Here is a 22,922-nt window from a genome sequence, read left to right on the forward strand (position 1 = left end):
TCAGATCGTAGATTTTTCTTAGTAAGAATGAGATGTTTTTACCTCTATTTTAATATTTTATGGTGAATGCCAGAGCCTCCATATTGGAGATTAAAAGGCACCTTTTACTGTATTCTTTCTATGCTTTGCCTAGGTGCTTTCTAGAGCCTTCAGGAATCGGTTTGTAGAATTGCACTTTGATGAGTTACCTAGCTCTGAGTTGGAAACAATCTTGCACAAGCGCTGTAGTTTGCCACCCTCGTATTGCAGCAAGTTGGTTAAAGTCATGCTGGATCTTCAGGTATTTCATTTCCTTATCACTGAACTTAGTTTCAAATGGAATGTGTTGATTATATTTGGTGATCAAAATCTCATGGCTTCTTTTGTTAGAAAAAAGAATCTGTTTATATATTTTTCCAAATTGAGGTTTTTTTGTTTTTCTTTTCTTTTTTTGGGCAAGACAGGGTCCCACTCTACTGTTCTGGCTAGAGTGTAGTGGCGCAGTCATAGCTCGTTGCAGTCTCGACCTCCTGGGCTCAGGTGATCCTCTCATCCCTGACTCCCCACTGCTTAGTAGCTGGGACCACAGGTGTGCACTGCCATGTCCAGCTAAGTTTTTTTGTAGAAACAAGGTTTCACCATGTTGCCCAGGTTGGTCTTGAACTCCTGGGCTCAAGGAGTTCACCCACCTTGATCTCCCAAAGTATTGGAATTATAGGTGTCAATCACGGTTCTTGGACTTCAAGTAGAGGTCTTTTAAATGCTTCCCACTAATATATATTTTTATTTTTCTTTAATCAATCCACAATTTGACATCATTAAAATTTATCTGATATTTACATATGATTTTGTATTTGTGTACAGTATTGAAGCATTTTGTTTAGAATGGAATTTGGCTTAGGGAAAACTGCAGTTTTTGGTTTTTAAATGGATATAGTCCTTCAATGGACATAATTTTAGAGATCCATTCTTTGTGGCTCCCCTTGTCAACTGCAAAGCTATAGCTGATCTTTAAAAATTCCATTTATCTTATGGGGTTAAAAGTATTCTTTATCAGAAAGTATACATTGTCAAACTGCTTTTTAGAAAGCTACTTATAATGAAGACTCCTACCATTATGGTCCCACATTGTTTCACTAATCTTCCTGCATCTTTGCCACCTTTTTTTTTTTTTTTTTTTTTTGAGACGGAGTTTCGCTCTTGTTACTCAGGCTGGAGTGCAATGGCGTGATCTCAGCTCACCGCAACCTCCGCCTCCTGGGTTCAGGCAATTCTCCTGCCTCAACCTCCTGAGTAGCTGGGATTACAGGCACGCACCACCATGCCCAGCTAATTTTTTGTAGTTTTAGTAGAGACGGGGTTTCACCATGTTGACCAGGATGGTCTCGATCTCTTGACCTCGTGATCCACCCGCCTCGGCCTCCCAAAGTGCTGGGATTACAGGCTTGAGCCACCGTGCCCGGCCCCCTACCACCGTTTGCATTACTATTAATCATCTTTTTCTATGTGGCATAAGAAACGTGGAATTCCATTTTATATTCTTAACTTAAATGTGAATTTGAACATTTTTCTTCAGAATATTTACATTAAAAATTAATCTTATTCAGCGGAATGAAATCATTTTAATGGGAGCGTAAATTTGTTTGGAATTTTATAAATGTTGTACTACAGGCTTGCTGTGCATTGCAGCTAATGTCCTTTTTCATTTGTTTTGATACTTTAACAGTCCTATCGCAGAAGTTCGTCAGTGTTTGCTGGAAAGCAGGGCTTCATCACCCTTCGTGATCTGTTCCGATGGGCTGAGAGATACAGATTGGCTGAGCAGACCGAGAAGGAGTATGACTGGCTGCAGTACTTAGCCAATGATGGTATGTTTTCAGTCAAATGTTCTCAGTATATAGTTAGGTTAAATGTTGAAACTTTTTATTAAAACAAATCTTGCCTCAGATTGTGATTGATGTATACATTTGACTAGGTATTCCAGAGAGCCTGTTTCCCTCCAGTTCTAACTGCTTTTGTAAGTGATCTTATTCCTGCCAGCCTCCATGCTAATAAGGACTGGTTACTAAGGTCATCTTACTCTTTGCTTCAGGTAGCACATGTGGGAGTCAGGATATGGGCATAGCCTCTTTGGGAGTTTAGGCGATTGGTTGATGGTAGCTTTGTGGGCCATTTCTCTACAGTGTTACCACAGATAGCCTGGCTAGTGCCTTACAGACGTACAGAAAGCTGATTTGTCAGAAAACATCAGCATTCAGAGAGACAGAATTTATATAATCCAAGACTCAGGAAGAATTTGTTACTGTTTGTGATAGGAAACAAAGTGTTTTGGAATCTTCCGATTTGAAAAGTCCTGATGAATGGGCTAGTTAATAAGTAAGAAAAATATGTAAAACTAGTACAAGAGATTTTTTTCTCTACTTGTAAAGAATATTTATGCAGAGGAATACTTTTTTTTCTTATTTCTTTTTTTTTGGCTATGCAAATCAAAAGAAGAGGAATACTTTTTGGCCTGGCACGGTGGCTCACACCTGTAATCCTAGCACTTTGGGGAGGCTAAGGCAGGCGGATCTCGAGGTCAAGAGATCGAGACCATCCTGGCCAACATGGTGAAACCTCGTCTCTACTAAAAATACAAAAATTAGCTGCGTGTGGTGGCGCGCGCCTGTAGTCCCAGCTACTTGGGGGAGGCTGAGGCAGGAAAATTGCTTGAACCCGGGAGGTTGCAGTGAGCCGAGATCGTGCCACTGCACTCCAGCCTGGCGATGGAGCAAGACTCTGTCTCAAAAAAGAAAAAAAGAGAGGAATACTTTTTTAAAAACTTTTTTTTATTGAGGTATAACATGCAGTAAAGTATTTTCCCATGTAAACCATCACCTAGACCAACATTTAGAATATTTTCAATAACTCAATAGGTAGGTCTCTTGCTAGTGGAGGTAACCACTACCCTGACTATTGTCACCACTAATTGACTACCGTCTGATTATAACTACTAATCTGATTGAACAGAATTTTGTTTGTCCTTGAGCTACTCTCTGGGTTGTGGTTTTTCACTAAACCTGATGTGAGATTCAATCATGCCATTATGTGTATCAGGGCTTCATTCTTTTCTCTATTTTTTTCTTTGTATTTGTATTTGGTAATCTATTGTATGGAGACACCACAGTTTATTCATTCTCTTGGTTATGGACATTTGGATCATTTTAGTTTTTTAGCTATCCTGAGTAAAGCTTCTCCGAACATTTCCGTGTATGTCTTTTGACCCACATATGTTCATTTGTGTTTGGGGATACTAGAAGTCACATTGCCGAGGCATAGTGTGGTTAGTTGTAATAGGCCCTCCCAGTTTTCCCATGTAGTTCTTCAGATTTCTACCTCACCAGCAGTGTATGAGAGTTGCTATTGCTCCATATTCTCAATGTCCCTTGGTGTTTCCAGCAGATACTTGATGATTCCTCTCTTCCTCCTCCCAGGTTATATGCTTCTGGCAGGTCGAGTCAGGAAGCAGGAGGAAGTTGATGTGATTCAAGAAGTCCTGGAGAAACATTTCAAGAAAAAATTGTGTCCTCAATCTCTTTTCTCCAAGGAAAATGTTCTAAAATTGCTGGGTGAGTAGGCCAAAATCCCCAGAGGAGTTTGATTTCAGTTGTACTCATTAGAATCTAAATATTTATTTTTCCTTGGATAGGTACGTTATCTACTCAGTTGTCCACATTGGAGTCTAACTTTGGCCACATCGTGTGGACTGAGGGCATGCGGAGACTCGCGATGCTGGTGGGAAGGGCATTGGAATTTGGTGAGCCGGTGCTGCTGGTTGGAGACACTGGGTAAGGATCTATGACAGTGACTTGTGAGGGTTCATTTCAGTTCCACAGGACTACTTGAGTTATCGCTGAAGAACTCATGAAAGTATTAATCTCTCCTTTTTTCCTACTTCCTCTTTTTTTTCTTTTTCTTTTTTTTTTTTTTAAAGAAGAACCTAAGATCTGTTACTGTTTACTTTCCTCTACCTTCAGACTAGATCTTTCTTTATGGAAAAGAAGGACATTATTATTATTATTATTATTTTTGGAGATGGGGTCTCACTGTTGTCCAGGCTGGAGTGCTGTGGTATAGTCATGGCTCACTGCAGCCTTAACTTCCTGGACTCAAGTGATCTTCCTGGCTCAGCCTCCCAAGTTGCTGGGACTACAGGCACACACCACCACACTTGGCTAATTTTTAAATTTTTTTGTGATGTCAGAGTCTCAGCCAGGTGTAGTGGTTCATGCCTGTAATCCCAAAATTTTGGGAGGCTGAGGCAGGTGGATCACTTAAGCTCAGGAGTTAGAGACCAGCCTGGGCAACATGGCAAAACGCCATCTCTACTAAAATACAAAAATTAGCTGGCTGTCTTGGTGTCTGCCTGTAGTTCAGCTATTTGGGAGGCTGAGGCAGAAGAATCGCAACTTGAGCCTCGGAGGCAGAGGTTGCACTGAGCTGAGATCATGCCATTGCACTCAGCCTGGGCAGCAGGAGTGAAGCCCTGCCTTTAAAAAAAAAAAAAAAAAAAAAAAAAAAAGGACGGGAGTCTCACTTTTTTGTCCAGACTGGTCTCAAACTCCTGGACCCAAGTGATCCTCCTGCCTTGGCCTCCCAAACTGTTGGGATTACAGGCCTGAGCCATTGTACCCGGCAAGAATGATTTTTTGCTTCATTGCATTGAGGGCAGTTTTTGTCTATTTAGTTCTTTTAAACAGTGTGCAGAGAAGAGCGGATAAACTAGTGTCTCTTGAAAGTCTATAAAGCCTGTAAGGATTAGATTTCTTTCCCATCCCTTGGTGGCTTTTTTTTTTTTTTTTTTTTTTTTGACATGGAGTCTCACTTTGTTGCCCAGGCTGGAGTGCAATGGTATAATCTCAGCTCACTGCAACCTCTGCCACCTGGGTTCAAATGATCTTCCTGCATCAGCCTCTGAAGTAGCTGGGACTGCAGATGCGTGCCACCACGCTGGCTAATTTTTTTTTTTTCTTTTTGAGATGGAATCTCTCTCTGTTGCCCAAGCTGGAGTGCAATGGTGTGCTCTTGGCTCACTGCAACCTCTGCCTCCCTCGTTCAAGCAATTCTCCTGCCTCAGCCTCTTGTAATCCCAAGTAGCTGGGATTACAGGTGTGCACCACCACATCTGGCTAATTTTTGTATTTTCAAGTAGAGACTAGGTTTCACCATGTTGGTCAGGCTGGTCTCGAACCCCTGACCTCGTGATCTGCCTGCCTCAGCCTCCCAAAGTGCTGCGATTACATGCGTGAGCCACTGCGCCCGGCTAATTTTTGTATTTTTAGTAGAGATGGGGCTTTGTCATGTTGGCCAGTCTGGTCTTGAACTCCTGACCTCAGGTGATCCACCTGCCTCAGCCTCCCAAAGTGCTGGGATTACAGGAATGAGCCACCATGCCCAGCCAGTGGCTGTTGATAGAACTAGGATGGAATTTGTGCAGTACCTGCCTTCTGGATAAGGAATATAGGAGAGTGCAGTCATGCAGAGGGGTGCCTGAGCCTGGGTTTGAGATTCCACATTGGCCAGGACTCTCTGCTGCTGCAGTGAGACTCTCACAAGTGGTTCTTCTCTTTTGCTGAGGAGGGTGTTTATGGATGTATATTTGAAAGACATGCCTTGTTAATCAGTTGCATATCTCTAACAGGTGTGGGAAAACTACTATCTGTGAGGTGTTTGCAGCCTTGACAAATCAGAAATTATACTCTGTCAGCTGCCACTTACACATGGAGACATCAGACTTCCTCGGTGGCCTGCGGCCAGTGAGACAGAAGCCAGATGACAAGGTTTGTCCAGCAGCAAGTGTTCCTATTCATTTAAAAAACTGCAGTTGGCTGTTCATGAGTCAGTGGTGGGGTGATATTCATGGTGGGGTTTCTGGAGCTGGGTTCTGGTTTGGTTAAATGTGCATATCTGCAGATTTTCACTGGTCTACAACGGCCATGGCATGCATTCTTGTGTGCAAGTTCTGTCTCCTGTTCTCAGATTCTTACCTTCCTCAGAATGCCTATTTCATTCCTGGAGACACCAGCCAGCTGCATGTATATTGTCTTGTGGAGCCATCTGCCCTTTAATTTTCCCCACTTTTTCAAATTATAGGAAGAAATTGACACATCAAGACTCTTTGAGTGGCACGATGGGCCTCTGGTTCAGGCCATGAAGGAGGATGGCTTTTTCCTCTTGGATGAGATCTCACTGGCTGATGACTCTGTCTTGGAAAGACTCAACAGGTACGTGCCTGAGAGGTTTGCCTTGTGTTTGACATTTTTTTGTTGGTGTGATATCCCGCCTATGTCATGATCACAGTTCCTTGTAGCCTCGAACTTCTGGGATCAGGTTATTGATGTGATTTTTATAGGTATTAAATCTTGTGCGCAGTAATGCTCCTCATAGGTGCACCTTAATAAATGCACCATGTTACCATGTCTTTTGGCTTTAGCATTCAATGTCTTTTAAATTTTTAGGTTTTTTTGGCTATCAGTAATCAGATGGGATCGTGGGGTGGCAGGGCTAAAACATGAGCTGAAGTCAAAACTATTTTTTAAGGTGAATTATATGCTTACTCTCTTAATATTTTGAAGGAACTGTAGTCAGATTCCTAGACGTGTTGCTATAAGCCATCATCAGACCTCAGACCAATATGGATCTTGATGTAGTAACACCCATTTTTTCTTTTTTGAAGTATAGTTTACATATCATAAAATGTATAATTCAGTAAGTTTACAATCCCATGATGGTTCTACGCATACAGCTTGTAAGAAGAACACAAGTCATTGAGTTAGTGGTATTGCAGTAGAGAAAGAATTTAGTAATTGCAGAGCTAGCCAAGTAGGAGGACAACAGTTTATTACTCATATCAGCTTTCCTGAAAATTTGGAAGATAGAGGTTTGTTTGTTTTTTTATATAGAGTCTTGCTCTGGTGCCCCGGCTGGAGTGCAGTGCTGCAATCTCAGCTCACTGCAACCACTACCTCCCGGGTTTGATTCTTATGCCTCAGCATCTTGAGTAGCTGGGACTATAGGCATGAGCCACTGCACCCTGCTCATTTTTGTATTTTCAGTAGAGATGGGGTTTCACTGTCTTGGCCAGGTTGGTCTCCAACTCCTGGCCTCAAATGATCTGCCCACCTTGGCCTCCCAAAGTGCTGGGATTACAGGCATGAGCCACTGTGCCCAGCCTACAATCCAGTTTTACAACATTTCCATCATTCAGTAGAATCCCTTGTGCCCATTACACTAAATTTCTGATTAATCTATTTTTTTGTCTCTGGAGATTTGTCTTTTGGGTATTTCAGGTAAAAGGCCTCTTCTGTTACTTTGTGTTAATGTTTTGAGATTCATTCCTATTTCAGCACATATTAGTTTGTTCCTTTTTATCCCAAATAGTATTGGCTATACCACATTTTGATTAACTTTTCACCAGTCAATGGTATTTTAGTTCTTTCTAGTTAGCTATTATGAATAATGCATGCAATGTGTTTATTTGCTTACAAGTTACTCATTTTTAAGACCAATGCCTTAATAGGTTATAAGTGGAAAAGTTTCTTTCTTCATCAGAAATAGCCATTATTACACAGGAATTGCGATAGTGAGTCATTTTAACATTTGTGATAGGAAACCATTAACTAAAGTAAAAATTTAATAGAGAGGAGATGACTTTTTTTTTTTTTAAAGAATGTCAAAGACCATAAAATCGAAAGATTATATAATCCCTTTTCAGTGTTCTTCAATTTTTCTTTTAGTGTCCTTGAAGTAGAAAAGTCTCTGGTATTAGCTGAAAAAGGCAGTCCAGAGGACAGGAATAATGGAGTAGAGCTGTTGACTGCCGGGAAAAAATTTCGTATCCTAGCAACCATGAACCCAGGGGGTGACTTCGGAAAAAAGGAGGTAAAACTTTTCTGGTACTCAATTTCTTTCTGGTTTTTGACCTCGGCTTACTGGTACTCATAAATATTGTATGCCATAATGGATTTGGAATTTTATGTTGGGTGAAAACTAGGTAAAAGTGTAAAAACCCAAAAATATTTTAAAATAATTTGGGTTAGAAAATTCTGACACAAATATCCCCTTATCTGATAATCTCACTTTGTGTATGTGCTCGAAATGTCATTGTTACCGTCACCTTACCTAGCCCTTTACTTATGTATGTTACCCTGAAAAAGCTCTCACGAGCTCTGCAAGAAGATTTTTATTGTAGTTTTATGGATGAGAAGAGTTGTATCTGAAATTTAAATTAAACCTCTGTTTTTAACAGTCCACTTTCTTAAACACACCTTTGCTTTCATGAATGGTTTTAAAGTGACAAAAAAGTCATAGCCAAGAAGCTCTTCTGGTTTATAGATGGAGTTGATTAGTTCTCATAAGGGTTATGTGGATCACTTTCTGACTGCTGGTAAAGAGTAGAGGGCAGTTCCTGTGTTCAGAGGGTTGTGTTCAGGTATATATAGGAACTAACAACTTTGTTGGTTTCTGGCTCCGGAAACCTTTCAGTGAAGAAGTCAGCACTGTGTGCTGGATCCCAGTCTGTTTAAAGTTAAGAAGAGAGTCGTGTAACAGGACAGGGATGATGAGAAGAAACAGAGGGGCTGATCTTAAATGAGGCAATTAAGAGTCTTGGTAATTTGGTGGGTAGCTGAAATGATACTTTGGGCCTAGGTTTCCTCAGTATCGTAAGAAGAAAGATGATCTCTGTACTTCAAGATATGCTCTGAAGAGAGGGAATAAAATACATCACATTCAAAATATAAAAACTGGCTCCCGAGCAAGTAGAAATGCCACAGAGGGGTGTGATTTAAAGGTTGTGTATACTTGCCTGTCAAATTATCTTGTTTTCTTTAAGTCAAAGCTTGCCAACTTTTAGTTTTGTGTGCTTAACAAGCAGAGCAAGGCAGAATGCGGGACACCAGAGGTACTGGTTGTCTAAGATACTGATAAGGTCCACACGTGAATTCACCAGGCATTTCTCCTGGGTCTCTCTGTGGTAGACCAGATAGATGATCATCAAGTAGAAGGAAAATAATGACAAAGTAATCAGACAAACCAATAATGATGCTTATGAAGTGTTGGCAAACATTTGTGAATAGTGTTAACTGATCTTTTGGAGGGAAAGGGAACCTACAGGGGCCAAGGCCCTAAGACTGGAGCAGCTAAACAATTTCATGTTATTCAAAAGCTAGAAAATACTTATTTTTTAAATTGCACTCCCTTTGAGCCACATAAAAAAAGTTTCCTCCTCCTACATCAGACTGCCCTCTGTGGGTGTTTATTTTCTCTGAAGTATTATTTAGGTACCTGATGCAAAGTAAAGGTAAAGAAAAAGGAAGAATCTGTGCTTAAAGAGAAGATTTCAGGTTTGACTGTCACTGACTGGCTTCCATCACTTAGTCTGTCAAGCCGCTGACCATGTCTATTAAGAAAGTGATGATGATGATGGGAGGTGTCATGGAATGTAAGGAGCCAAGACAAAGTACATCTTCAACTAATTATATCTGGTAGTAGAAATAATAAAAGAAGTGTGTAGTATTTGCTGGACTTAACAGCTAACAGCATTCTTTCAAGACTTGTTTTCCAGCTTTCCTTATAGTTTTAAAAATTCACATTGGAGTTTGTGTTTCTTATAGCTGTCTCCTGCCTTAAGAAACCGGTTTACGGAAATATGGTGCCCTCAAAGCACAAGGCGTGAAGATTTAATTCAAATAATCAATCGTAATCTTCGTCCAGGATTGTGTCTGGGCAGAATAGATCCTAAAGGTGAGAGTTTGCAGGCGGTGATGGTAGTATTGTGTCATAGCAGGGTTTGTGTTGGGAGTTGAGGGATCTCTTACAGGACATTAGCCCTATATGTATATGGTATGCTATAAGAAGAAAGGAGATAGATAAATGAAAGTAGACAAGCAGAATATGGCACTATTCTGTCACCTTCTGTTAAAGTGTCCCTTCTTCATATTGTCATCATTACTACCTTGACACAATGTCTCTAGAATTCTAGAATTTCAACTGCATTTCTTTAGTTGTCATCCATGAATATGTTATTCTTCGACTTTATTAAGTTTTTTTTTTTCTTGTTTTTGGCTGGGTGTGGTGGTTCACGCCTGTAATTCCATCACTTTGGGAGGCCAAGGCAGGCAGATCACCTGAGGTCAGGAGTTTGAGACCAGCCTGGCTAACATGGTGAAACCCTGTCTCTACTGAAAATATAAAAATTAGCTGAGCGACTGTAATCCCAGCTACTTGGGAAGCTGAGGCAGGAGAATCACTTGAACTAGGGAGGTGGAGGTTGCAGTGAGCCAAGGTTGTGTCATTGCACGCCAACCTGGGCAACAGAGCAAGACTCCATCTCAAAAAAAAAAAAAAAAAAAAAAAGAAAAAGAAAAATGAGGCCAGGATCGTGCCATTGCACTCTAGCCTGGGCAACAGAGTAAGACTCCATCTTAAAAAAAATAAATAAATAATTTTTATTATGAAAAATCTCAAACATAAGGAAAATAGATTAGTATCCATAGCCTAGAATTAACAGTTTAAAATGTCCAATAAGAGTCAACACTCTGACTATACATCTTTCTGTTTTTGAAGCCTACAATGTATGCATGTATCTTTGATATTCAATGGAGTCAATTTAGAACCCAGATCTGGTTGAAAGACTACATAGTTTTTTGGATTTTTTTTTTTTTTTTTTTTTTTTTTTTTTGAGACAGAGTTTGACTCTTGTTACCCAGGCTGGAGTGCAATGGCGCGATCTCGGCTCACCGCAACCTCCGCCTCCCGGGTTCAGGCAATTCTCCTGCCTCAGCCTCCTGAGTAGCTGGGATTACAGGCACGCGCCACCATGCCCAGCTAATATTTTCTATTTTTAGTAGAGACGGGGTTTCACCATGTTGACCAGGATGGTCTCGATCTCTTGACCTCGTGATCCACCCGCCTCGGCCTCCCAAAGTGCTGGGATTACAGGCTTGAGCCACCGCGCCCGGCCTGGATTATTTTTATAGTCTTAAGGAATAGAAAAAGATAACTGCTTCTTTGAAATCAGAATTCATGGATATATTCCACTTTTTTTTTTTTTTTTTTGAGATGGAGTCTTGCTGTTGCCCAGGCTAGAGCACAGTGGCATGATCTCTGCTCACTGCAACATCTGCCTCCTGGATTCAAACGATTCTCCTGCTTCAGCCTCCCGAGCAGCTGAGACTACACGTGTGTGCCACCGTGCCCAGCTAATTTTTGTATTTTTAGTAAAGATGGGGTTTCACTATATTGGCCAGGCTGGTCTGGAGCTCCTGACCTCGTGATCCACCCATCTCGGCCTCCTAAAGTGCTGGGATTACAGGCAAGAGCCATCGTGTTTGGCAGGATACATTCAACTTTTTAAAGGTATCCTAAACCACATTTTCAAAAATGAGTAGGGTAGCTTTGAAGAGCATCTAATCTGCATGGAACCCATTCTTATTTCTGGTGTTTTAGGGAAGACAGACTCTAGTCAGCTGAGCAAAGACTTCTTTAGAAGAATGGCCCATGGTGAACTGCCACATTTGTAGGTACACACAGTGCTGCTTGAATGGCCAGAGTTGAACTTCCTTTGTTCTCTCCAGTCTCTACCAACATCATAGTCACCCAGTGACACAAGAATTGACTAAGTGTGTAGCTAGTTGAAGACTCATCTGGAGGGCTTGTTGAAATGCAGCTTGCAGGACCCCATACCCAGTGTTTCTTATTCAGCAGGGGCACAAGAATTTGCCTAACAAGGTCTCAGGTGATGCCACTAATGTTGGTCTAAGGCCCATGCTCAGAGCTTTGGAACTCAGACCCCGTAACTCTAGGTTGTGTGCTGTTTGCATTGGCACATTTATTGTGAGAATTCCAGTAAAACAAGGAGTATAATACAGACTTTTGGAGGGGTGGGCTGGAGTGCAGTGGCAGAATCACGGCTCACAGCACTCTTGACCTCCTGCGCCCAAGCCTTTCTCCTGTCTCAGTCTCCCGAATAGTTGGCACTGTAGGCATGCACCACCACGCAAGGCTAATTTTTAGGTTTTTTGTAGAGGGGTTTCACCATGTTGCTCAGGCTGGTCCAGAACGCCTGGACTCAAGTGATCCGCCTGCTTTGGCCTCCCAAAGTACTGAAACTACAGGCAGGAGCCAGGAGGCCAAAGCTGCCCTGAAGACAGAAATCGTTAACCAAGTATTGTTTGTCTTTCGGCTCTGTGTGGGGGCTGGATTCCTTCAGGAAGTTGCCTCTACATCTGTGGGCTGTGCTTATTCTTTCCTTATTTGAATTGTGATAAGAATGACAGAGGGTTTAACGCTGTCATGACCATGCTTGCCGCCTCACCAGTGTGCTCCATGCAAGCATGGGAGCCCTGAGAACTTACCTCTGAGCCCTACAGCTTGTTCTTAAGGAGCTTGTTTACTTCAGGCTTTCTAGGCTACACAGCAGCAGACTTCCCAGGGAGGCATTAGAGACCTTGAAAGGAGCATGGTGAATGAGGGAAAAGTGGCTTAATAATTGACAGCATTTTATTTTCTGGAAATAGATCAGGAAGGCACAACATAAAAACATCTTTAAAAAATTGTGAAATATAAACAGGAAACTGGACATAGCTTTTTGTTTTTAGATTTTCTTTAAAGATAGCTAAGATTTAATGAATTGAATATTTTAACTGATAATGTTCTAAACTGAATTCTGATCCTAATTGTAGTACTTATATTTATTATTTTAATGAATATGGAAATAACACTGTGGATTCTACTTAGTTTCTCTAGTATTTTTAGTTCACAAATCTCTGTAGCAGTATAATGAACAAAAGATTCTAATAGCCAGGCATGGTGGTGCATACCTATAATCCCAGTCTTGGGAGGCTGAGATAGGAGAATCCCTTGAGCCTAGGAGTTTGAAGATTACAGCAAACTATGATTATACCATTGCACTCCAGCCTGGACAACAGAGGAAGACCCTCTTTTTTATTTTTTTAAAGATTCTGTGAAATTGATTTGTTTAAAAAAATTTACTTGTGAAAAGCACATGAACTGCTTTTTACAATCTCAAAGTTTTATGAACAATACTTCGGTATTAACATTGGTTAATTTACCACCTATTGGTACATTAGCCAGTACTTTAATGAAGCATTCTATTTCATTAAAACTATTGTTTACAATGATTTTCTTGAGTTATATTCTAAAAGTGGAGGTAAGAAACTGTATAATTCTCCTTAGGTAAGGTCAGATTTCGTCTCCAGAAAGATGTTATCATTCACAACACTGCCTGCAACATAGTGCATGTGCCTTCTTGTCACTGTCCCTCCATCAGAGTTTTCTTTCTCTGGTTTTTCTTTTTGAGACAAAGTCTGGCTGTGTCATCCAGGCTGGAGTACAGTGGCACAATCTCAACTCATTGCAACCTCTGCCTCCCAGGCTCAAGCCGTCCTCCCACCTCAGCTTCCTAAGTAGATGGAACTACAGGTGTACACCACCATACCTGTCTAATTTTTGTGTATTTTGTAGAGACAGGATTTTGCCAGATTGACCAGGCTGGTCTGGAACTGGGATTACACATGTAAGCCATGGGTGCCTGGTCTCATTTAAAAAAAATACAATGAAATCCATTATTTTATCCTTATTAGTTTAGTGGAGATTTAAAATTTCCTTGCTTTTTTTTATTAGTGACATGGAACATTATTTGTGTTTTTTTTATTTTTTTGAGACAGAGTCTCACTCTGTTGCCCAGGCTGGAATGCAGTGGTGCCATCTCGGCCCACTGCAACCTCTGTTCTCAAGTTGAAGCGATTCTGGTGCCTCAGCCACCCAAGTAGCTGGGATTACAGACGCGTGCCATCATGTCTTGCTAATTTCTGTATTTTTAATAGAGATGGGGTTTTGCGATATTGGCCAGGTTGGTCTTGAACTCCTGGCCTCCAGTGATCTGCCTGCCTTGGCCTTTCAAAGTGCTAGTATTACAGGCAAGAGCCACCATGTCCGGCCTTTATTTTTAATAAAGTAATCATTTCACATTTGGTATTCATTATGTCTTTGGGGTGATACTCTTTATTACATTTATCACAGGTTTTAACATTCTGTTACTTTTTCATATTTGTTCTAAAAAAAATGTGAATGTTTATTTCTGATCTTGTTTCTTCAATAGTCATTTAATTTCTCTTAATGGGTTTTTTCATTTTGATTTTTTAAAATTTACCTTGAATTAATTCTTTTCTGAAGTATGGATCTGAGTACTGGTATTTACTGTGTAGTTGTTGAAATAGCATTTAATTTCTTTCCTCATTGTTACTGGATTTTTTCCCTTGCTTTGTCATTTTAAGCTCTTTTTAAAGAGTTGTGGGGTTTTTTTTTGTAATTAGTATTCTTCCAATCAGTTACATTTTTTCTAACTAATTCACAATATATATAGCTTTGGAGGCTTTTGCTGTGCTTTACATTATAGCAATGCTTCCTTCACAGCTTTTTTTTTTTTTTTTTTGAGACTCAGTCTTGCTCTGTTGCCCAGCCTGGAGTTCAGTGGAGTGATCTCAGCTCACTGCAACCTCCACCTCTTGGGTTCAAGTGATTCTCTTGCCTCAGCCTCCCGTGTAGCTGGGACTACAGGCATGTGCCACCACGTGTGGCTAATTTTTTGGATTTTTATTAGAGACAGGGTTTCACCATGTTAGCCAGGATGGTCTTGATGTCCTGACTCATGATCCACCTGCCTCAGCCTGACAAAGTGCTGATATTACAGGTGTGAGTCACTGTGTCTTAAGTCTACTATTGACTTAAGACGTTTTATGAATTCTTGATGGAATTGAGATTTCTTTGAATCCAGACAAATATTATCTGATAGGAAATTGTGATAATTAGAATATTCAGCTTGATTCATGAGACAAAATTTGTGAACCCCCCCTAATTTGCTGAATTCTGATTGCTGCATAGATGTAAAAAAAAACCCAAAAACTTGAATGAATGCCATTGAAAAGATGATATTCCTTATTATATTGAAGTAAACATTTATTTAAAATATAAGTAAAACTATATAGCAAAATTTGCATATTTTCTAAAATAATTGTGCTAGAAGTGTCAGAACTCTAATTAACTGAATACTTCTTTGAGCAGTTTGCAAGTCTGTCTAAAACTGTAATTCCCAAGGTTTTGTTTTTGTTCTTTGGATAGGGATGGATTGCTACTAATAAATTCCTTCAGAATTCGATCAAAGCTGCAGATTGCTTTTGTTAGAAAAAGCATTTATGTATATTCACAGAACTTTTTTTAGAAGGAGCAGAGACCCCTTTTAGGCTCTCTGTGTGCCCCAGGTTATGAACTTTTGTTATGAAATCTTCACTAACAGCAAATGCTTTTTTTGTTTCTTGTGTTTAGGGTCCGACATAGCTGAAGTCATGCTGGATTTCATTGACTGGCTGACCCACCAAGAGTTTGGCCGAAAGTGTGTGGTCAGTATCAGAGATATCCTGTCCTGGGTCAACTTCATGAACAAAATGGGGGAGGAAGCTGCTTCGAAAAGGCCTGAGAGCATCTCCACTGTGACATCTTTTGTCCATGCTGCATGCCTGGTGTACATAGATGGAATAGGTTCAGGTATGTTGTCTGGTAGCTGGTGGGGACAAGTGCTCGGGTAGGGGGGCATAGAAAAAGGAGGCCCAGGCCTCTGACCCGTCTGTTTTATACAGTCAGTTAGCTGGACATTTCCAAAACTCAGAATAGCTTTCCTTTTCTTTGTACTCTTTGAAAGGTGGTTGGCACACAAGATATGTATGCTACAGCTTCTCAAAGCTTATAAACCAGGTGCTTAACAAATGTGAAGTGGTGATTATGAGTAAAGACTGCTGAAAATGTCCTTGCTTCTGAAGCACTGGCTACTTCTTTTTTTAAAAAAATTTATTAAGTTCTGGAATGCATGTACAGAATGTGCAGGTTTGTTACCTAGATATACTTGTGCCATGGTGGTTTGGTGCACCCATCAACCCATCATGTAGGTTTTAAGCCTCACATACATTAGGTATTTGTCCTAATGCTCTTCCTCCTCTTGCCCTCTATCCCTCAACAGGCCCCAGGGTGTGAGGGTCCCCTCCTTGTGTCCATGCGTTCTCATTATTCAGCTCCCACTTAAGAGTGAGAACATGCAGTGTTTGGTTTTCTGTTCCTGTTTTAGTTTGCTGAGGATGATGGTTTCCAGCTTTATCCATTCCATGTCCCTGCAAAGGACATGAACTCATTCTTTTTTATGGCTGCATAGTATTCCATTGTGTATATGTGCCACATTTTCTTTATCCAGTCTATCATTGATGTGCATTCGGGTTGGTTCCAAGTCTTTGCTACTGTGAATAGAAGCACTGGCTAATTTTTTAACATGAATAGTCATTTTTTGATAATGGGCCTGAATATTTTGTTTTAATGTCATAAAAATCACTATGATTTGGTTTTTCAGTCATTAAGATTTGAAATATAAATCAACATGGTTACTAGTGCCATATGAGGTACTCTTCTAGGCTGACTTATCATTGAGTGACTAGAGTACTTTACTGAATGAGCTGCTGCTTAATTGGGGGTGGGTGGGTGTCAGACTTCTTCTGTAGGACTGCTTACGCTAGAAATCACATTTAGGCTGCAGTTTTGCCGAGGCCTATTTTTTCCAGGAACCCGTACTAGAGCTCCTGCTGAATGGTGGTAAAGCTTGGTGTTGTGCTGTTGCGTCATGGACTGACCCTCTGTCTTTCAGGGGTAACTTCGTCTGGGTTTGGTACAGCCCTCTTGGCACGAAAAGAATGTCTGAAATTTCTAATCAAGAGGCTTGCCAAGATAGTACGACTTACAGAATATCAGAAAAATGAATTGAAGATTTATGACAGAATGAAGGCCAAAGAATTTACTGGGATAGATAACCTTTGGGGAATTCATCCGTTTTTTATACCAAGGGGTAAGAATGATTTTTTAAAAAATGAATTTTCCTTTTCTATAGATCATAGATATTTGGCTTTTATTGTGACTTAGTTTTAATGTGTAATACTCATATTTTTGTACTAAGTGAGTTAGATTCTGACTTGGGACTTAACATAATTGTGTAAATGGTTGAAAATACATAACTGGCATATAAAAATAGGGGGAAATAGAGACTTCAGTCTATAAATAGATTGTCTTATACATTGCTTATCTTTTTATTAGTTGGTTCCCACAATAGGAACTTTCCTTTAGTAAAGCTCTAAACTCTGCTAATGTTGACAATAAACTTTTAAGTGGCTTGTAAAGACCAATTACGCCATAATGTATCTTAATTATAGAACTATACTATAGCTTACACTTGGTTCTTAAGGAAAGTAACTATGAAGGTAAATTGTCCAAGTACATACAGTGATTCAAGGTATGGGTTGTGAAAGGAGAGGTGTGTATTTGCAATTAGACTTATGTCCATGTATGTGTGTGGGAGATGGAGAGATCTGTGTAGTAGGCACAGTTGAAGAAAACGTAATATTGGCTGTTCCTATAAAGCATTTTATGGATCTAAAGGTGGAGCAATATTGAAATAGGGATTGAACATTTTCACCGCAAATGGTACCTCAGTAACTGATAGGCCACGTGGTCAATGCTAAAAATCTTGAGTTGATGTTTACATATGATTTGGTGATATCCCACTTATATATGGCTTTCCTTTTCTCCACTTAAGGACCTGTTCTACACAGGAATAATATTGCAGACTATGCACTCAGTGCAGGGACCACGGCTATGAATGCACAGAGGCTCCTAAGAGCAACAAAACTGAAGAAACCCATTCTCCTGGAGGGTTCCCCTGGTGTTGGCAAGACAAGTTTGGTGGGAGCATTAGCAAAGGCTTCGGGAAATACCCTTGTTAGGATCAACTTGTCAGAGCAAACGGTAAGTTCAGTCATCCTACAGCTGATGGAGATAGCTATAGATAATAATGTCTGTGTCAATTTATAATTTTCTAATCAGAAAGGGTTATATTATGAGTATCCTCAAATTTTTCTTTCTTTTTTTTTGGAGACAGAGTCTCGTTCTGTTGCCCAGGCTGGAGTGCAGTGGCATGATTCTCTTGCTTCAGTCTCCTCAGTCAATAGGATTACAGGTGTTTGCCACCACGCCTGGCTGATTTTTGTATTTTTAGTAGAAAATGGGTTTCATCATGTTGGCCAGGCTGGTCTCAAACTCCTTATGTCAAATGATCCAGGCCTTGGCACCTCCAAAAGTGTTGAGATTACAGATACAAGTCATGGTGCCTGGCCTGTATCCTCAAATATTTCATATCATAATAAGGACCATAGAAACATGACCTTCCAAACTAAATCTTCTTTGGATTTGTTAATTGCTGACACCTAAAATATTAAATCTCTGCATGCTTTATTCGAATCCTCTTTTGAGAGAGAATTATCTATCTACTTTGGTATTTACTGTACTATAACCCTACTTAATTTTTTGCTTAAATTAAAAAAAAAAAAAAAGAAATAAAATTACTTTCAACAATCGAAGGAAATTATGGTACAGATGACAAATTGAATGAGAATCCTTTGGAATGGGGTTTTGTTGTTTTTTTAAGCCCATCAGTTGAATTCCAAGTTCAGCCAATGTTCAGAACTATTAATCTAGAGCACCAGCTCAAATTGATTGATATGTGAGCATGTTGAGAAAGTTCTTGGGATATGTTTGGGCTCCTAGTAAACAGGGCTGGGATTGGTTAGTTCATCCTGGGTATAGGAAGGAAGAGCAGTGGTGCCAGCCCCAAGTATTTGTCATTTCAGATTTAGGGTGTTAGAATCCAGTTGATTTTTAAAGTAATACTGGCTTTTCTCCATTTCTTCCCCTTTCAAAGGACATCACAGACCTGTTTGGAGCAGATCTACCTGTTGAAGGTGGCAAGGGAGGAGAGTTTGCCTGGCGTGATGGCCCCTTACTGGCAGCTTTGAAGGCAGGCCATTGGGTGGTGTTGGATGAGGTGAGGGGCCTGTTTGTTGTGCCCAAGATGGATCATGTGTGTGAGGAGCAGTCATACTTTTCACAGCTCCAGAGCATTTCTCAGTGGATCATTCCGCTGATGACTTTTCTCTAATGAAAAGATCCTCTGTAGTTTCCTTTAAGAATAAGGAAGATCACTTGGCGGAATACACATACAGAAGCCCCTGTACATAATAAAACCTACAAACTCTTCCACTGTTTAAAGTTACCCTTCAGAGGAAAACTGCATTGTCACTAGTTTAGTCTCTGGCAGGCTTGTTGTTTCTGCATTTATTTCAGAGGCATTTTACAAAGAGTGTCAACCACGTCATGTTTTATTAGTGCACCAGAAAGACCGAGGAAAGTCATACAAAATGACCTACCAAAATAAGAAAATGATCAGTTATAAGTGCATATTGGGTAAATTATTCATCAGAAGGAAGAGCAGAGCATAAAACATGCTAAATACTGAATCTCTGACAGCTAGTGATATGGAGCTGGGTCATTTTGGGGTGTACAGCATTCAGGAAAAGGCTAGAAATATTTGTGCAGCTAAAATCATTTGAGTAATGTGTCACATGTGAGACTTTGTATACAGGCTGCAACAGATTCCCCAGGTTCAGACTTCTGGGTCCAAACATCAGAGAGGGTGCTGTGGGACTCCTGTTGCTGAGCTTTCTGCCTTTTATTCTTGGGATAACAAGGAGAAGGAATTTTTTTTTTCCTTTTTTCAGATTTTTTTTTTTTTTTTTTTTAAACAGAATGTCTGATAGAATATATATTAGCCAGGAAAAGAGAAAGCCTAGTTTTAAAGCTGAAGGCTACTGATGATACTTAGCATTTAGTGGAATTGCATTCAGGGACTGCAAGACATTCTAGATAAAACACACCTAAGAGTGGCTTTCTGTTTGGGAATATACAGAGGTGTTTGTGCTTGGTAGTGCTTATGTAAACATGACACTTGAAATTCCAATGTAGTATGCTCTGATTTTTACCTGTTTGTATTTTATTAATTTGTATTTTCCCAATCTCCTTTTTTTTCTATGTTACCAACAAACCACACATGCTTCCCATCCCTGAGCTCTGAACTACTCATCTGAAGACTTCCATTCAGCTCTTTTCATTTCTGGCACAAGATCCCCTTGTAATTGTTCTTGTCAAAGTTGGTGGAAATTAGCTGTATTGACTAACTTTATGTTGTTTATATCCTGACTTTGAAACCCATTGGAGATTTTATTCAGTGTTTGAAATGGGAAAGTGTTTAAAGAGTTAGCAAACCTTATCTATTCTCTACAATTAGTGTTACATGTCTTTTTCTTTACCTTTCTTTTTTATTTTTTAAGGCAGAGTCTCGGTCTGTCACCCAGGCTGGAGTGCAGTGGTGCATTCTTGGCTCAATGTAACTTCCTCCTCCTGGGCGAATCTCCTGCCTCAGCTACCTGAGTATCTGGGATTACGGGTGTGCGTTACCACACCTAAGTTTTGTATTTTTATGAGAGACAGGGTTTTGCCATGTTGGCCCAGCTGGTCTTAAACTCTTGGCCTCAAGTGATCCACCTGCCTCAACCTTCCAAAGTGCTGGGATTACCGGCATTAGCCACCATGCCTGGTCAATTAGTGTTATGCATCTTAAAAACTCAGATTGTAAAAATGAAATATCTGTGTATTGGCAAAAATTTTTTAAGTTATTACTTACAGAGCAGGTTAATACAGGTGCATATAATGGATATAGTTTAACTTTTAAGAAAATTTTTAACTTTAAAATTTAATTTGAGCATTTAGTTTGAAGATTATTAATATGTGTATATATATAACAATGCATATATATGTATATACACTTATACATATTTAACACATACATATGTGTATATACACATATGTATGTGCTATATAAAATACCAGCCAAAATCTCTTTAACATACATGTGAAATAAAGAATAATAGAATTGGCCAGGTACGGTGGCTCATGCCCATAATTCTAACATTGAGAGGCTAAAGGTAGAGAATTACTTGAGCCCAGGACTTGGGACCTTCCAGGACAACATAGCGACACCTTGGCTCTACCAAAAAAAAATTAGCTGAGTGTGGTGATGCATGTCTGTGGTCACAGCTGTGCAGCAGGCTGTGCTGGGAGGATCTCTTGAGCCCTGGAGCTGGAGGCTGCAGTGAGCCATGATCATGCCACTGCACTCCAGCCTGGGTGACAGAGTGAAACCCTAGCTCAGAAACAAAACAGAAGAATAATGGAATGAATACAAACAACTCATAACTCAGCCTAAAATATAGAAGGTTATCAATATTGTTTGAAATTCCACCTTATGAAGATAACACTGCCTTTCTTTGCTGCATATTATCCCCCTGCTTTTTGTTGCAGTTGTGCAGCATATTTGAGACAAATATATGTACTTTCTTTTTTAAATAGCTTAACCTGGCTTCTCAGTCTGTATTGGAAGGACTCAATGCTTGTTTTGACCACCGAGGAGAAATCTATGTGCCTGAGTTAGGAATGAGCTTTCAAGTTCAGCATGAGAAGACCAAGATTTTTGGGTGTCAAAATCCCTTTAGACAAGGAGGTGGGAGGAAAGGCTTGCCCAGGTCTTTCCTTAACAGATTCACTCAGGTAAGATTTGCTGTTGCCGCAGAGACCAAAGATAGACTATGAGGGGATAAGACCACTATCACAAAGCCTTTAAGGATGTTCACTATGAGAATGAGCTTAACAATACTCTTTCTTGTCCTTATGTGATCAATAGTAATGCAGCTGATTCCCAACATTGCTTCTGTCCATCTTTTGTCCCAGAACACTAGATGTGTTAACAGTTGGAAGAAAGTTCCCCAGCCTCTTTAAGATTCTGTTACTTTGCACTCTGGGATGAAGTCCAATCTCGGACCTTTTCAATTGTCCCTCTGATCTATTGAAACATGTAAGAAAAATTTTCAATGAAAATAATGCATTTTAACTAAAGAAAAGTAAGAAGGAACAGGAAGCTACCATGAAGAATAAGAATCCACTATTCCCCAGTCAGTCATTATTAACACTTTGGTTTCTTATGCCTTTATTCTTACTTGTAGAGGGGTACATGTGTTTGTGTATGCTTACTTGTTTTAACAACAGATTTTCAGAGTTTGGCCATTGTAGTGGTTTGGAAACATCTCTAAATTTCTTATGATTAAGAATTTGCTGAGTATCTTTTAAGAAGGTTTCATTGGCTGGGCACGGTGGCTCATGCCTGTAATCCCAGCACTTTGGGAGACTGAGGCGGGCAGATCACCTGAGGTCAGGAGTTCAAGACCAGCCTGGTCAACATGGCGAAAACCCGTCTCAACTAAAAATACAAAAACTAGCTGGGCATGGTGTTGGGCGCTTGTAATCCCACCTACTCAGGAGGCTGAGGCATGAGAATTGCTTGAACTCAGGAGGAGGAGGTTGCAGTGAGCTGAGGTTTCGCCACCGCACTCCAACCTGGGCAACAGAGCGAAACTCCGTCTCAAAAAAAAAGACCAAAAAACAAAAAGAATGTTGTATTAAGAAAATTTTCAGGCTGGGTGCAGTGACTTGTGCCTGTAATCCCAGCACTTTGTCAGGCCAAGGCGGGTGGATCATAAGGTCAGGAGTCGAAGACCAGCCTGGCCAAAATGATGAAACCCCATCTCTATTAAAAATACAAACATTAGCTGGGCATGGTGGCTGGCACCTGTAATCCCAGCTACTCAGGAGGCTGAGGCAGAGAATTGCTTGAACCCGGGAGGCGGTGGTTGCAGTGAGTCGACACTGTGCCACTGTACTCCAGCCTCGGTGACAGGGCGAGACTTTGTTTCCAAAAAAAAAAAAAAAAAAAAAATCCAAACATATGGAAAAGTTGAATGAATTTTATTGTGAATACTCATATCTACCACCCAGATTTAAAAGCATTTTACATTATATATAAGAAATTTTTAATGACGTAGTTTTTATTAAAACACATGATCTGCCCA

The 22,922-nt window shown here is 40.2% G+C and overlaps 1 protein-coding gene across 1 annotated transcript in view; it reads left to right on the forward strand.

Moving 5' to 3' along the window:
* Positions 1–22,922, forward strand: part of MDN1 (midasin AAA ATPase 1) — a 178,884-nt gene that overhangs the window by 74,050 nt on the left and 81,912 nt on the right. Inside the window, exons 24-36 of the mRNA XM_032274472.1 lie at positions 134–280; positions 1,706–1,847; positions 3,453–3,587; positions 3,668–3,806; positions 5,660–5,798; positions 6,112–6,242; positions 7,755–7,899; positions 9,633–9,762; positions 15,364–15,582; positions 16,724–16,921; positions 17,666–17,874; positions 18,827–18,949; positions 21,370–21,567. Of these exons, the coding sequence (XP_032130363.1) occupies positions 134–280; positions 1,706–1,847; positions 3,453–3,587; positions 3,668–3,806; positions 5,660–5,798; positions 6,112–6,242; positions 7,755–7,899; positions 9,633–9,762; positions 15,364–15,582; positions 16,724–16,921; positions 17,666–17,874; positions 18,827–18,949; positions 21,370–21,567 (2,055 nt within the window). The remainder of the gene's footprint in view (positions 1–133; positions 281–1,705; positions 1,848–3,452; positions 3,588–3,667; positions 3,807–5,659; positions 5,799–6,111; positions 6,243–7,754; positions 7,900–9,632; positions 9,763–15,363; positions 15,583–16,723; positions 16,922–17,665; positions 17,875–18,826; positions 18,950–21,369; positions 21,568–22,922) is intronic.

This window comes from Sapajus apella, unplaced genomic scaffold (genome assembly GCF_009761245.1).
Source record: "Sapajus apella isolate SASKATOON/1434 unplaced genomic scaffold, GSC_monkey_1.0 scaffold6, whole genome shotgun sequence".
NCBI classification, from domain to species: domain Eukaryota; kingdom Metazoa; phylum Chordata; class Mammalia; order Primates; family Cebidae; genus Sapajus; species Sapajus apella.